This window comes from Myxine glutinosa, chromosome 3, assembly GCF_964187855.1.
Source record: "Myxine glutinosa chromosome 3, kmMyxGlut1.1, whole genome shotgun sequence".
NCBI classification, from domain to species: Eukaryota; Metazoa; Chordata; class Myxini; order Myxiniformes; family Myxinidae; genus Myxine; species Myxine glutinosa.
This window is the reverse complement of record NC_136263.1, coordinates 217,481,974-217,494,711: the sequence shown is the minus strand read 5'-3', so window position 1 is coordinate 217,494,711 and position 12,738 is coordinate 217,481,974. Positions and strand designations below refer to the sequence as shown.

At 49.9% G+C, this 12,738-nt stretch overlaps 1 protein-coding gene across 1 annotated transcript in view; it reads left to right on the top strand.

Annotated features, from left to right (window-relative positions):
* Nucleotides 1-225: 225 nt before the first annotated feature.
* LOC144891402 (uncharacterized) overlaps nt 226-12,738 on the top strand; it is a 59,450-nt gene continuing 46,937 nt past the window's right edge. The window contains exons 1-2 of the mRNA XM_078774984.1: nt 226-743; nt 4,352-4,571. Coding sequence (XP_078631110.1) covers nt 669-743; nt 4,352-4,571 — 295 coding nt within the window. The 5' untranslated portion in view covers nt 226-668. The remainder of the gene's footprint in view (nt 744-4,351; nt 4,572-12,738) is intronic.

Below are 12,738 nucleotides of genomic sequence, written 5' to 3'. Positions count from 1 at the left end.
TTGAGAGCGTATTCATTTATTTCACGTTGGCAAACTATGTTGGCGTTAAACTATGTTTTAAAACTAATTAAAACTACTTTGCGATTCATCGTAACTGCGATTCGTAACTGCCGTTCGCTTTGGCTTTGCGAATGGACCAAACCATTTCATGTAAATAGAGGGGGGGGATTGTCACCGTACTCGCAAGCCGTTCGCTTTGGACCAAACCATTTCATGTAAATAGAGGGGGGGGATATAATTTTAGATATAGATATAGTACGGGCATGCCCTAGTATATATAATGATGTAAAGATTAAGTGCCTCCATTTTGGTGTCAAGAGGTCAAAGGTCAGAGGCCAGGTCAAGTAAAAATGTGATAATTTGAGAACAGCTGAATGGATTTAATGCAAACTTGGTACAAGTATTACAATGATGTAATAATGTGGGTCGAGGCATATCTGTCGACGTCGTGACGGCGAAGAGTGTCGTTCTAGTTTTTACCTGGTGTGCTCTTTAAAATCCCAGCTATTCCATTTCCGGTGATAATTGTATCCCGAAGCTAACCGAACAGCCTTGTGTGTGACCAGAAAACAACTTTCCGCACATCATTTGAGAGGGATGAAAACAAGATAATCGAAGAGGTTGCAGGTGGTCATGTGGGACCCAAGCAACAGGGCCAGTGGCAGTTGATGATCGTCGTGCCTCAAATTCCAGTGTCCAACCTTCAATTCTGCAAGCTCATCGATGTCATATACTTCTTGAAGGTTTGTTTCTCAGAAATTAGTGTTTTTATAATATATTTAGTCAATTGTATACTTTGCTTTTGGCATGGATAAAATGTATTTAAATGTCTGCCTTGCTTTATAAGAAATCTATGATTGATGTACTTGAACACACACATTTAATATTAACTAAGTGTGCCACCTATTCGTTGTACGTTGGTGTTTTTATTATTAGCAAAACGTTTTTTCCTCAAGATTGGAGATGGCAGTCTGGTCACTGTAAATGTCCCCAACCATAAATATATTATTTGTGAGAGATGGCTTCTGTAAGATTTGTATTTCCGCAGCAATGAGCAATATGTATGCTTTATGTATACAGCATTTTCAACAATTCAATTTTTATCGTGTAATGTATGAGTTAAGTAGCGATGTTATTCGTCTCATAAACGGGTTAAGTTGCTGGAAGGCAGGCGGGTTGTGAAGGTGGGGCAAGTCCAGCAAGTCACCCCGGATTGGTTTATGGGGGTATGCTTTGTCCTCCAATTTCTCCAGGCATCAGCGAATCGAATTTCTGTTGAGGCCATAAGAATTGGCGGTGGTGGTGCGGTTCATTAGTGTTGAGGTCGTTGTGGAAGAGAGTCCATTTGACCCGGTTCTGGAGCAGAGCAGAGTAGCTGTTATTTGGGTCCTGACTCCGTAGGTCCGTGTTACCAGTTGTGTTTGGGCAGACATTGCCCTACTGATATTGGCCAGCATTGCCGCTGTGGAACAATCACCATCTCCTGGGTGTAGATATTGTCGCGCGAATCCCTCAGTTAATACTGTGGGATTGCAGATGACCAAACGGGCTTTAACGGAGGTGACGATCAATTACGGATTTGACTATGCTAGCACGGGTGGAAGAAGGAAGAGGAAGAAGCGGCAATCTCTTACCTGACGCCCCGACGGCAGCCCTCGATCCTGTAGGGAATGAACTCAAAACGGACACTGGGGTAAAAATGTACAGGAAGAAACCGATTTATTAGGCGGAACCCGATACAAGGAACGCAACGGAAGAACTAATTCTAAATTGGGACGTCCCCACACAGATTTCAAATACGAGACAAAGGGAGAATGGATAAAATAAATGGCCCGTCGTGTATTGGTGAATGCGAGCTTATCTGTCTGGCAGTGTAACGTCGGGTCGATGTTTGAGCGCGTCGTCCGACGCAGCTCCGGTTGGCGCGAAGATAAGCCTCAATGTGCCCCCGCTCGCCCGCTGCTAGGCCTCGAGCCACCCGCTCGCCCTGGTCCTGTCCGCTCAGCGGCACGCCTCGCTCGCCCGCTCGTCGGTCGCACGCGAGGTCCCGTTTGCTCATAGCACCAAGCCTCGCTCCAAGCACCAATAGCACCACAGAGAGCACCACAAAGAACTCCAAGAGCACCACGAAGAACTCAGGGAAGAAAGCGCCAATAGCAGGGGCAGAACCCAGAGCGAAGAGACAGCAAAATGCCCACGAGTGAGTCGTTCTTTCCCCCGTGATCTGACGTCAGCTCTTTCTCTCCCAATCAGTCCCTCACTTCTTGGTGGTCTTTTTGCGCCTTCCGACGTCACCGGTGCTTGTCCTCCAACCAGCGACCTGCTTTTAAGTATTGTTTCCGCGCCTTCGCATTGATTGGCCGAGTGTTCACGCCTTCCACACTGATTGGCCGAGGGGTCCACGGTCGGTGGCCAATCAGTGTGCCACTTCCTTCCACCTTCCTTTCACCAATCAGTGGACAGCTTCTTCCTCCAATCAGTCACACGTTCCCTGGGCGTGGCTCCAGCCTTCCTCGCACGATGTTTGTTGCTATGCCAGCTGGTGATGTGGCTGGCTGCGGCCCATCAGCGGTGCCCCGATCTGGCTTCCTGCCTGTTCATCCTCTAAGTCTTATTGTGGCGGAGGGAAATTAATTAATGTGTGCACGAATGGATCTATCTAATGTAGATGAGTGCGTTGCCATAAGGGACACTGAGTTGCTCACAGAGGGAACGACACATGAGGGAATTTTACCCATAATCCATGTACTAATTAGCATGCCCCGCCCCCTTGTGGCGGGGACACCGATACAACTTATTCCGACATCCAGCTAAACACAAAACTTATTACATGTAGATTCCCTATCACGACAGTCGAGCACCTACCTATGCAGATCTACCTGGCTATAGATATTCCTCTACCCCTAATTCATAACAATATCGTCTCCCCCGAGCCTGGTCTGGGATTCTCCAAGCCTCGTGGGATTTTTCTTTTGCACCAAGTTGATTTGTCATACGGTATTTTTGTCTCATTTGTATGTCTGTGTTTGTCCTAGTGCCTCACCTTCCAGGCTAAGGGATAATTTATCTGTAGATAAGGATAAGTAATTTTGTTTGGCCATTCTGTTGCTTATTGTAGCCTCAGATTAAATTATTTGGATATTTTGTATTTGTGATTTTATGTGCTGTAAACCTACTTGTCGATTTTGTGCCATCTTTTGTTTAAAAGAAATATTTTTGTGTTAATAAATTTGAGTGCAATACTGGACTTGTGCAATCTTCTGCAGAGATTAATAGGAAAATATTTGTCCATTCCTGTTGGTCTCGGCATCTCCTGCATCTGCCAAATTATGCTCAGTTCGCGGGCATGCAACAGTATTGCAAAAGTTATACGTAAAATAATGTTACATTTATGGGGGGCAAGAGTGGAGGGGAAAAGGGGAGGGGTTGAGATTACTTTAGAAGAGATTTAACTGTATAGAGTAGTATGGTCCATGTGCGAGTATGCAGCAAATCTCGATGTAATGAAGTAGGGACCTGTCAGCTTTGGGATTGTCTGTTTGATTAATTTTTTTATTATTATTTTTTTGTATACTGAATCGAAGCTCGTGAAAGAGCTAAAAATTGTGTACCATATACAGGATGGTGCTTCTAATAGGCAGTGAGGCATTAATTAAAGGAGATGTGTGTAAAACCTCTTTTAACTATCTGCTGGGTGCACCGGGTTAGAGTTCACATGAGCCCAGAAGAGCGAAGCAGATAGCAATGGGACTCACACCTTGAAGGACTGGCTAAGGAAAGAGTAAGCCATTTCTCCAGAATGGACAAGATGAGACAAAACGAGACAAAACTTGCGAAGGCAAACTAGGTGAGGGTTGCTGGAAGACTGCACGTCACATGTTAGAGCTGGGGAAGGATACTGTAATAGGCTGAAAGAACAGAGGGGCCTGTGTTTCAGCTCCCTGGCAAGAGATACCGATTGCTCTACAAGGGGCTTGTTATCCACGGTCTCTCAGGTTATAAAGTGAGAAGCAGGTGCACCAACCCATGGAAGAGAGCTGTACTTGAAGGTTCTGTGCAAAAAGGCGTTGTCCACCTTTTCGAAGATATTACACTCGAGGAAAGTGCGATCTCTGCAGAGAATTCCCAGGCAATGCACACTCTACGCAGTCCTTGTGCCAAATCATCCTTGTACTCTGCGATGGAGATTCGTCCCCATAAAATTGGCTTCCTTCTGGTTTTGTATTATTGTATGACACAAACCCTATGGGGGAAGCACAGATACCTAACGATGGAATATTGATTACTGTTTGACAATATACCATGCCTTTCATTTATTTAATTATTTATATTTTATTCATTTATTTTTCAGGTCTCTGTTTGTGATGTTTCCATGTCCGTCAAATTTCCAATCTGCATGGGAAATAATCCCATTTGGAGACCTCACCAAGCGATTGCTCCTCAACATTTTCCTTACCAACAGTGGGCCCCACACCCTGGGTTGCCTCAAACATTTTCTAAGGCTCCCATGGTCTTCCCCACTGCACCGGCACCTGTTGACCTTTTCAACACCATGCGTCCTAATACTGCAAGTAGGAAAAATAGTTTCTTCTTGGGTTTAGTGCTGACCATAAAGAGCTAATAATTGGTTGGGAGCTATTTTAATTTGTCATATCATTTCTTTACTTGAGTTGCTTTAACCCACTGGAGTCTACAAGCTGATTCGATCGGCTTCACGCATGGGCCGAAATGTCTACAAGCCGATTCGATCGGCTTCACGCATGCGCCGAAATGTCTACAAGCCGATTCGATCGGCTTCACGCATGCGCCGAAATGTCTACAAGCCGATTCGATCGGCTTCACGCATTCGCCGAAATGTCTACAAGCCGATTCGATTGGCTTCACGCATGCGCCGAAATGTCTACAAGCCGATTCGATTGGCTTCACGCATGCGCCGAAATGTCTACAAGCCGATTCGATCGGCTTCACGCATGCGCCGAAATGTCTACAAGCCGATTCGATCGGCTTCATGCATGCGCCGAAATGTCTACAAGCCGATTCGATCGGCTTCACGCATGCGCCGAAATGTCTACAAGCCGATTCGATTGGCTTCACTCATGCGCCGAAATGTCTACAAGCCGATTCGATCGGCTTCACGCATGCGCCGAAATGTCTACAAGCCGATTCGATCGGCTTCACGCATGCGCCGAAATGTCTACAAGCCGATTCGATCGGCTTCACGCATGTGCCGAAATGTCTACAAGCCGATTCGATCGGCTTCACGCATGCGCCGAAATGTCTACAAGCCGATTCGATTGGCTTCACGCATGCGCCGAAATGTCTACAAGCCGATTCGATCGGCTTAACGCATGCGCCGAAATGTCTACAAGCCGATTCGATCGGCTTCACGCATGCGCCGAAATGTCTACAAGCCGATTCGATTGGCTTCACGCATGCGCCGAAATGTCTACAAGCCGATTCGATCTGCTTCACGCATGCGCCGAAATGTCTACAAGCCGATTCGATTGGCTTCACGCATGCGCCGAAATGTCTACAAGCCGATTCGATCTGCTTCACGCATGCGCCGAAATGTCTACAAGCCGATTCGATCGGCTTCACGCATGCGCCGAAATGTCTACAAGCCGATTCGATCGGCTTCACGCATGCGACGAAATGTCTACAAGCCGATTCGATCGGCTTCACGCATGCGACGAAATGTCTACAAGCCGATTCGATCGGCTTCACGCATGCGCCGAAATGTCTACAGGCCGATTCGATCGGCTTCACGCATGCGCCGAAATGCAAGCCGATTCGATCGGCTTCACGCATGCGCCGAAATGTCTACAAGCCGATTCGATCGGCTTCATGCATGCGACGAAATGTCTACAAGCCGATTTGATCGGCTTCACACATGCGCTAAAATGTCTACAAGCCGATTCGATGGGCTTCACGCATGCGCCGAAATGTCTACAAGCCGATTCGATGGGCTTCACGCATGCGCCGAAATGTCTACAAGCCGATTCGATCGGCTTCATGCATGCGACGAAATGTCTACAAGCCGATTCGATCGGCTCCACGAATGCGCTAAAATGTCTACAAGCCGATTCGATCGGCTTCATGCATGCGCCGAAATGTCTACAAGCCGATTCGATCGGCTTCATGCATGCGCCGAAATGTCTACAAGCCGATTCGATCGGCTTCATGCATGCGCCGAAATGTCTACAAGCCGATTCGATCGGCTTCACACATGCGCCGAAATGTCGACAAGCCGATTCGATCGGCTTCACACATGCGCCGAAATGTCGACAAGCCGAATTTATCGGCTTCACGCATGTGCCGAAATGTCTACAAGCCGATTCGATCGGCTTCACGCATGCGCAGAAATGTCTACAAGCCGATTCGATCGGCTTCACGCATGTGACGAAATGTCTACAAGCCGATTCGATCGGCTTCACGCATGCGCCGAAATGTCTACAAGCCGATTCGATCGGCTCCACGCATGCGCCGAAATGTCTACAAGCCGATTCGATCGGCTCCACGCATGCGCCGAAATGTCGACAAGCCGATTCGATCGGCTTCACGCATGCGCCGAAATGTCTACAAGCCGATTTGATCGGCTTCACGCATGCGCCGAAATGTCTACAAGCCGATTCGATCGGCTTCACGCATGCGCCGAAATGTCTACAAGCCGATTCGATCGGCTCCACGCATGCGCCGAAATGTCGACAAGCCGATTGGATCGGCTTCACGCATGCGCCGAAATGTCTACAAGCCGATTTGATCGGCTTCACGCATGCGCCGAAATGTCTGCAAGCCGATTCGATCGGCTCCACGCATGCGCCGAAATGTCGACAAGCCGATTCGATCGGCTCCACGCATGCGCCGAAATGTCTACAAGCCGATTCGATCGGCTTCACGCATGTGCCGAAATGTCTACAAGCCGATTCGATCGGCTTCACGCATGTGCCGAAATGTCTACAAGCCGATTCGATCGGCTCCACGCATGCGCCGAAATGTCTACAAGCCGATTCGATCGGCTTCACGCATGCGCCGAAATGTCTACAAGCCGATTCGATCGGCTTCACGCATGCGCCGAAATGTCTACAAGCCGATTCGATTGGCTTCACTCATGCGCCGAAATGTCTACAAGCCGATTCGATCGGCTTCACGCATGCGCCGAAATGTCTACAAGCCGATTCGATCGGCTTCACGCATGTGCCGAAATGTCTACAAGCCGATTCGATCGGCTTCACGCATGCGCCGAAATGTCTACAAGCGGATTCGATTGGCTTCACGCATGCGCCGAAATGTCTACAAGCCGATTCGATCGGCTTAACGCATGCGCCGAAATGTCTACAAGCCGATTCGATCGGCTTCACGCATGCGCCGAAATGTCTACAAGCCGATTCGATTGGCTTCACGCATGCGCCGAAATGTCTACAAGCCGATTCGATCTGCTTCACGCATGCGCCGAAATGTCTACAAGCCGATTCGATCGGCTTCACGCATGCGACGAAATGTCTACAAGCCGATTCTATCGGCTTCACGCATGCGACGAAATGTCTACAAGCCGATTCGATCGGCTTCACACATGCGCCGAAATGTCTACAAGCCGATTCGATCGGCTTCACACATGCGCCGAAATGTCTACAAGCCGATTCGATCGGCTTCACGCATGCGACGAAATGTCTACAAGCCGATTCGATCGGCTTCACGCATGCGCCGAAATGTCTACAGGCCGATTCGATCGGCTTCACGCATGCGCCGAAATGCAAGCCGATTCGATCGGCTTCACGCATGCGCCGAAATGTCTTCAAGCCGATTCGATGGGCTTCACGCATGCGCCGAAATGTCTACAAGCCGATTCGATCGGCTTCATGCATGTGACGAAATGTCTACAAGCCGATTTGATCGGCTTCACACATGCGCTAAAATGTCTACAAGCCGATTCGATGGGCTTCACGCATGCGCCGAAATGTCTACAAGCCGATTCGATGGGCTTCACGCATGCGCCGAAATGTCTACAAGCCGATTCGATCGGCTTCATGCATGCGACGAAATGTCTACAAGCCGATTCGATCGGCTCCACGAATGCGCTAAAATGTCTACAAGCCGATTCGATCGGCTTCATGCATGCGACGAAATGTCTACAAGCCGATTTGATCGGCTTCACACATGCGCCGAAATGTCTACAAGCCGAATTTATCGGCTTCACACATGCGCCGAAATGTCTACAAGCCGATTCGATCGGCTTCATGCATGTGCCGAAATGTCTACAAGCCGATTCGATCGGCTTCACGCATGCGCAGAAATGTCTACAAGCCGATTCGATCGGCTTCACGCATGTGACGAAATGTCTACAAGCCGATTCGATCGGCTTCACGCATGCACCGAAATGTCTACAAGCCGATTCGATCGGCTTCACGCATGCGCCGAAATGTCTACAAGCCGATTTGATCGGCTTCACGCATGCGACGAAATGTCTACAAACCGATTCGATCGGCTTCACGCCTGTGACGAAATGTCTACAAGCCGATTCGATCGGCTTCACGCATGCGCCGAAATGTCTACAAGCCGATTCGATTGGCTTCACGCATGCGCTAAAATGTCTACAAGCCGATTCGATCGGCTTCACGCATGCGATGAAATGTCTACAAGCCGATTTGATCGGCTTCACGCATGCGCCGAAATGTCTACAAGCTGATTCGATCGGCTTCACGCATGCGCCGAAATGTCTACAAGCCGAATTCATCGGTTTCACGCATGCGCCGAAATGTCTACAAGCCGATTCGATCTGCTTCACGCATGCGACGAAATGTCTACAAGCCGATTCGATCGGCTTCACGCATGTGCCGAAATGTCTACAAGCCGATTCGATCGGCTTCACGCATGCGCCGAAATGTCTACAAGCCGATTCGATCGGCTTCACGCATGCGCCGAAATGTCTACAAGCCAATTCGATCGGCTTCACGCATGCGCCGAAATGTCTACAAGCCGATTCGATCGGCTTCACGCATGCGCCGAAATGTCTACAAGCCGAATCGATCGGCTGCACGCATGCGCCGAAATGTCTACAAGCCGATTCGATCGGCTTCACGCATGCGCCGAAATGTCTACAAGCCGATTCGATCGGCTCCACGCATGCGCCGAAATGTCGACAAGCCGATTCGATCGGCTCCACGCATGCGCCGAAATGTCTACAAGCCGATTCGATCGGCTTCACGCATGCGCCGAAATGTCTACAAGCCGATTCGATCGGCTTCACGCATGTGCCGAAATGTCTACAAGCCGATTCGATCGGCTCCACGCATGCGCCGAAATGTCTACAAGCCGATTCGATCGGCTTCACGCATGCGCCGAAATGTCTACAAGCCGATTCGATCGGCTTCACGCATGCGCCGAAATGTCTACAAGCCGATTCGATTGGCTTCACTCATGCGCCGAAATGTCTACAAGCCGATTCGATCGGCTTCACGCATGCGCCGAAATGTCTACAAGCCGATTCGATCGGCTTCACGCATGCGCCGAAATGTCTACAAGCCGATTCGATCGGCTTCACGCATGTGCCGAAATGTCTACAAGCCGATTCGATCGGCTTCACGCATGCGCCGAAATGTCTACAAGCGGATTCGATTGGCTTCACGCATGCGCCGAAATGTCTACAAGCCGATTCGATCGGCTTAACGCATGCGCCGAAATGTCTACAAGCCGATTCGATCGGCTTCACGCATGCGCCGAAATGTCTACAAGCCGATTCGATTGGCTTCACGCATGCGCCGAAATGTCTACAAGCCGATTCGATCTGCTTCACGCATGCGCCGAAATGTCTACAAGCCGATTCGATCGGCTTCACGCATGCGACGAAATGTCTACAAGCCGATTCGATCGGCTTCACGCATGCGCCGAAATGTCTACAGGCCGATTCGATCGGCTTCACGCATGCGCCGAAATGCAAGCCGATTCGATCGGCTTCACGCATGCGCCGAAATGTCTACAAGCCGATTCGATGGGCTTCACGCATGCGCCGAAATGTCTACAAGCCGATTCGATCGGCTTCATGCATGTGACGAAATGTCTACAAGCCGATTTGATCGGCTTCACACATGCGCTAAAATGTCTACAAGCCGATTCGATGGGCTTCACGCATGCGCCGAAATGTCTACAAGCCGATTCGATGGGCTTCACGCATGCGCCGAAATGTCTACAAGCCGATTCGATCGGCTTCATGCATGCGACGAAATGTCTACAAGCCGATTCGATCGGCTCCACGAATGCGCTAAAATGTCTACAAGCCGATTCGATCGGCTTCATGCATGCGACGAAATGTCTACAAGCCGATTTGATCGGCTTCACACATGCGCCGAAATGTCTACAAGCCGAATTTATCGGCTTCACACATGCGCCGAAATGTCTACAAGCCGATTCGATCGGCTTCATGCATGTGCCGAAATGTCTACAAGCCGATTCGATCGGCTTCACGCATGCGCAGAAATGTCTACAAGCCGATTCGATCGGCTTCACGCATGTGACGAAATGTCTACAAGCCGATTCGATCGGCTTCACGCATGCACCGAAATGTCTACAAGCCGATTCGATCGGCTTCACGCATGCGCCGAAATGTCTACAAGCCGATTTGATCGGCTTCACGCATGCGACGAAATGTCTACAAACCGATTCGATCGGCTTCACGCCTGTGACGAAATGTCTACAAGCCGATTCGATCGGCTTCACGCATGCGCCGAAATGTCTACAAGCCGATTCGATTGGCTTCACGCATGCGCTAAAATGTCTACAAGCCGATTCGATCGGCTTCACGCATGCGATGAAATGTCTACAAGCCGATTTGATCGGCTTCACGCATGCGCCGAAATGTCTACAAGCTGATTCGATCGGCTTCACGCATGCGCCGAAATGTCTACAAGCCGAATTCATCAGTTTCACGCATGCGCCGAAATGTCTACAAGCCGATTCGATCTGCTTCACGCATGCGACGAAATGTCTACAAGCCGATTCGATCGGCTTCACGCATGTGCCGAAATGTCTACAAGCCGATTCGATCGGCTTCACGCATGCGCCGAAATGTCTACAAGCCGATTCGATCGGCTTCACGCATGCGCCGAAATGTCTACAAGCCAATTCGATCGGCTTCACGCATGCGCCGAAATGTCTACAAGCCGATTCGATCGGCTTCACGCATGCGCCGAAATGTCTACAAGCCGAATCGATCGGCTGCACGCATGCGCCGAAATGTCTACAAGCCGATTCGATCGGCTTCACACATGCGCCGAAATGTCTACAAGCCGATTCGATCGGCTTCACGCATGCGCCGAAATGTGCACAAGCCGATTCGATCGGCTTCACGCATGTGCCGAAATGTCGACAAGCCGATTTGATCGGCTTCACGCATTGGCCGAAATGTCTACAAGCCGATTCGATCGGCTTCACACATGTGCCGAAATGTCTACAAGACAATTCGATCGGCTTCACGCATGCGCCGAAATGTCTACAAGCCGATTCGATCGGCTTCACGCATGCGCCGAAATGTGCACAAGCCGATTCGATCGGCTTCACGCATGTGCCGAAATGTCGACAAGCCGATTTGATCGGCTTCACACATGTGCCGAAATGTCTACAAGCCGATTCGATCGGCTTCACACATGTGCCGAAATGTCTACAAGCCGATTCGATCGGCTTCACGCATGCGCCGAAATGTCTACAAGCCGATTCGATCGGCTTCACGCATGCGACGAAATGTCTACAAGCCGATTCTATCGGCTTCACGCATGCGACGAAATGTCTACAAGCCGATTCGATCGGCTTCACGCATTGGCCGAAATGTCGACAAGCCGATTCGATCGGCTTCACGCATTGGCCGAAATGTCTACAAGCCGATTCGATCGGCTTCACACATGTGCCGAAATGTCTACAAGCCGATTCGATCGGCTTCACGCATTGGCCGAAATGTCTACAAGCCGATTCGATCGGCTTCACGCATTGGCCGAAATGTCTACAAGCCGATTCGATCGGCTTCACGCATTGGCCGAAATGTCTACAAGCCGATTCGATCGGCTTCACACATGTGCCGAAATGTCTACAAGACAATTCGATCGGCTTCACGCATGCGCCGAAATGTCTACAAGCCGATTCGATCGGCTTCACGCATGCGCCGAAATGTCTACAAGCCGATTCGATCGGCTTCACGCATGCGACGAAATGTCTACAAGCCGATTCTATCGGCTTCACGCATGCGACGAAATGTCTACAAGCCGATTCGATCGGCTTCACGCATGCGCCGAAATGTCTACAAGCCGATTCGAGCGGCTTCACGCATGCGACGAAATGTCTACAAGCCGATTCGAGCGGCTTCACGCATGCGCCGAAATGTCTACAAGCCGATTCGAGCGGCTTCACGCATGCGCTAAAATGTCTACAAGCCGATTCGAGCGGCTTCACGCATGCGACGAAATGTCTACAAGCCGATTCGAGCGGCTTCACGCATGCGACGAAATGTCTACAAGCCGATTCGATCGGCTTCACGCATGCGCCGAAATGTCTACAAGCCGATTCGAGCGGCTTCACGCATGCGACGAAATGCAAGCCGATTCGATCGGCTTCACGCATGCGCCGAAATGTCTACAAGCCGATTCGATGGGCTTCACGCATGCGCTAAAATGTCTACAAGCCGATTCGATCGGCTTCATGCATGCGCCGAAATGTCTACAAGCCGAATTGATCGGCTTCACGCATGCGCCGAAATGT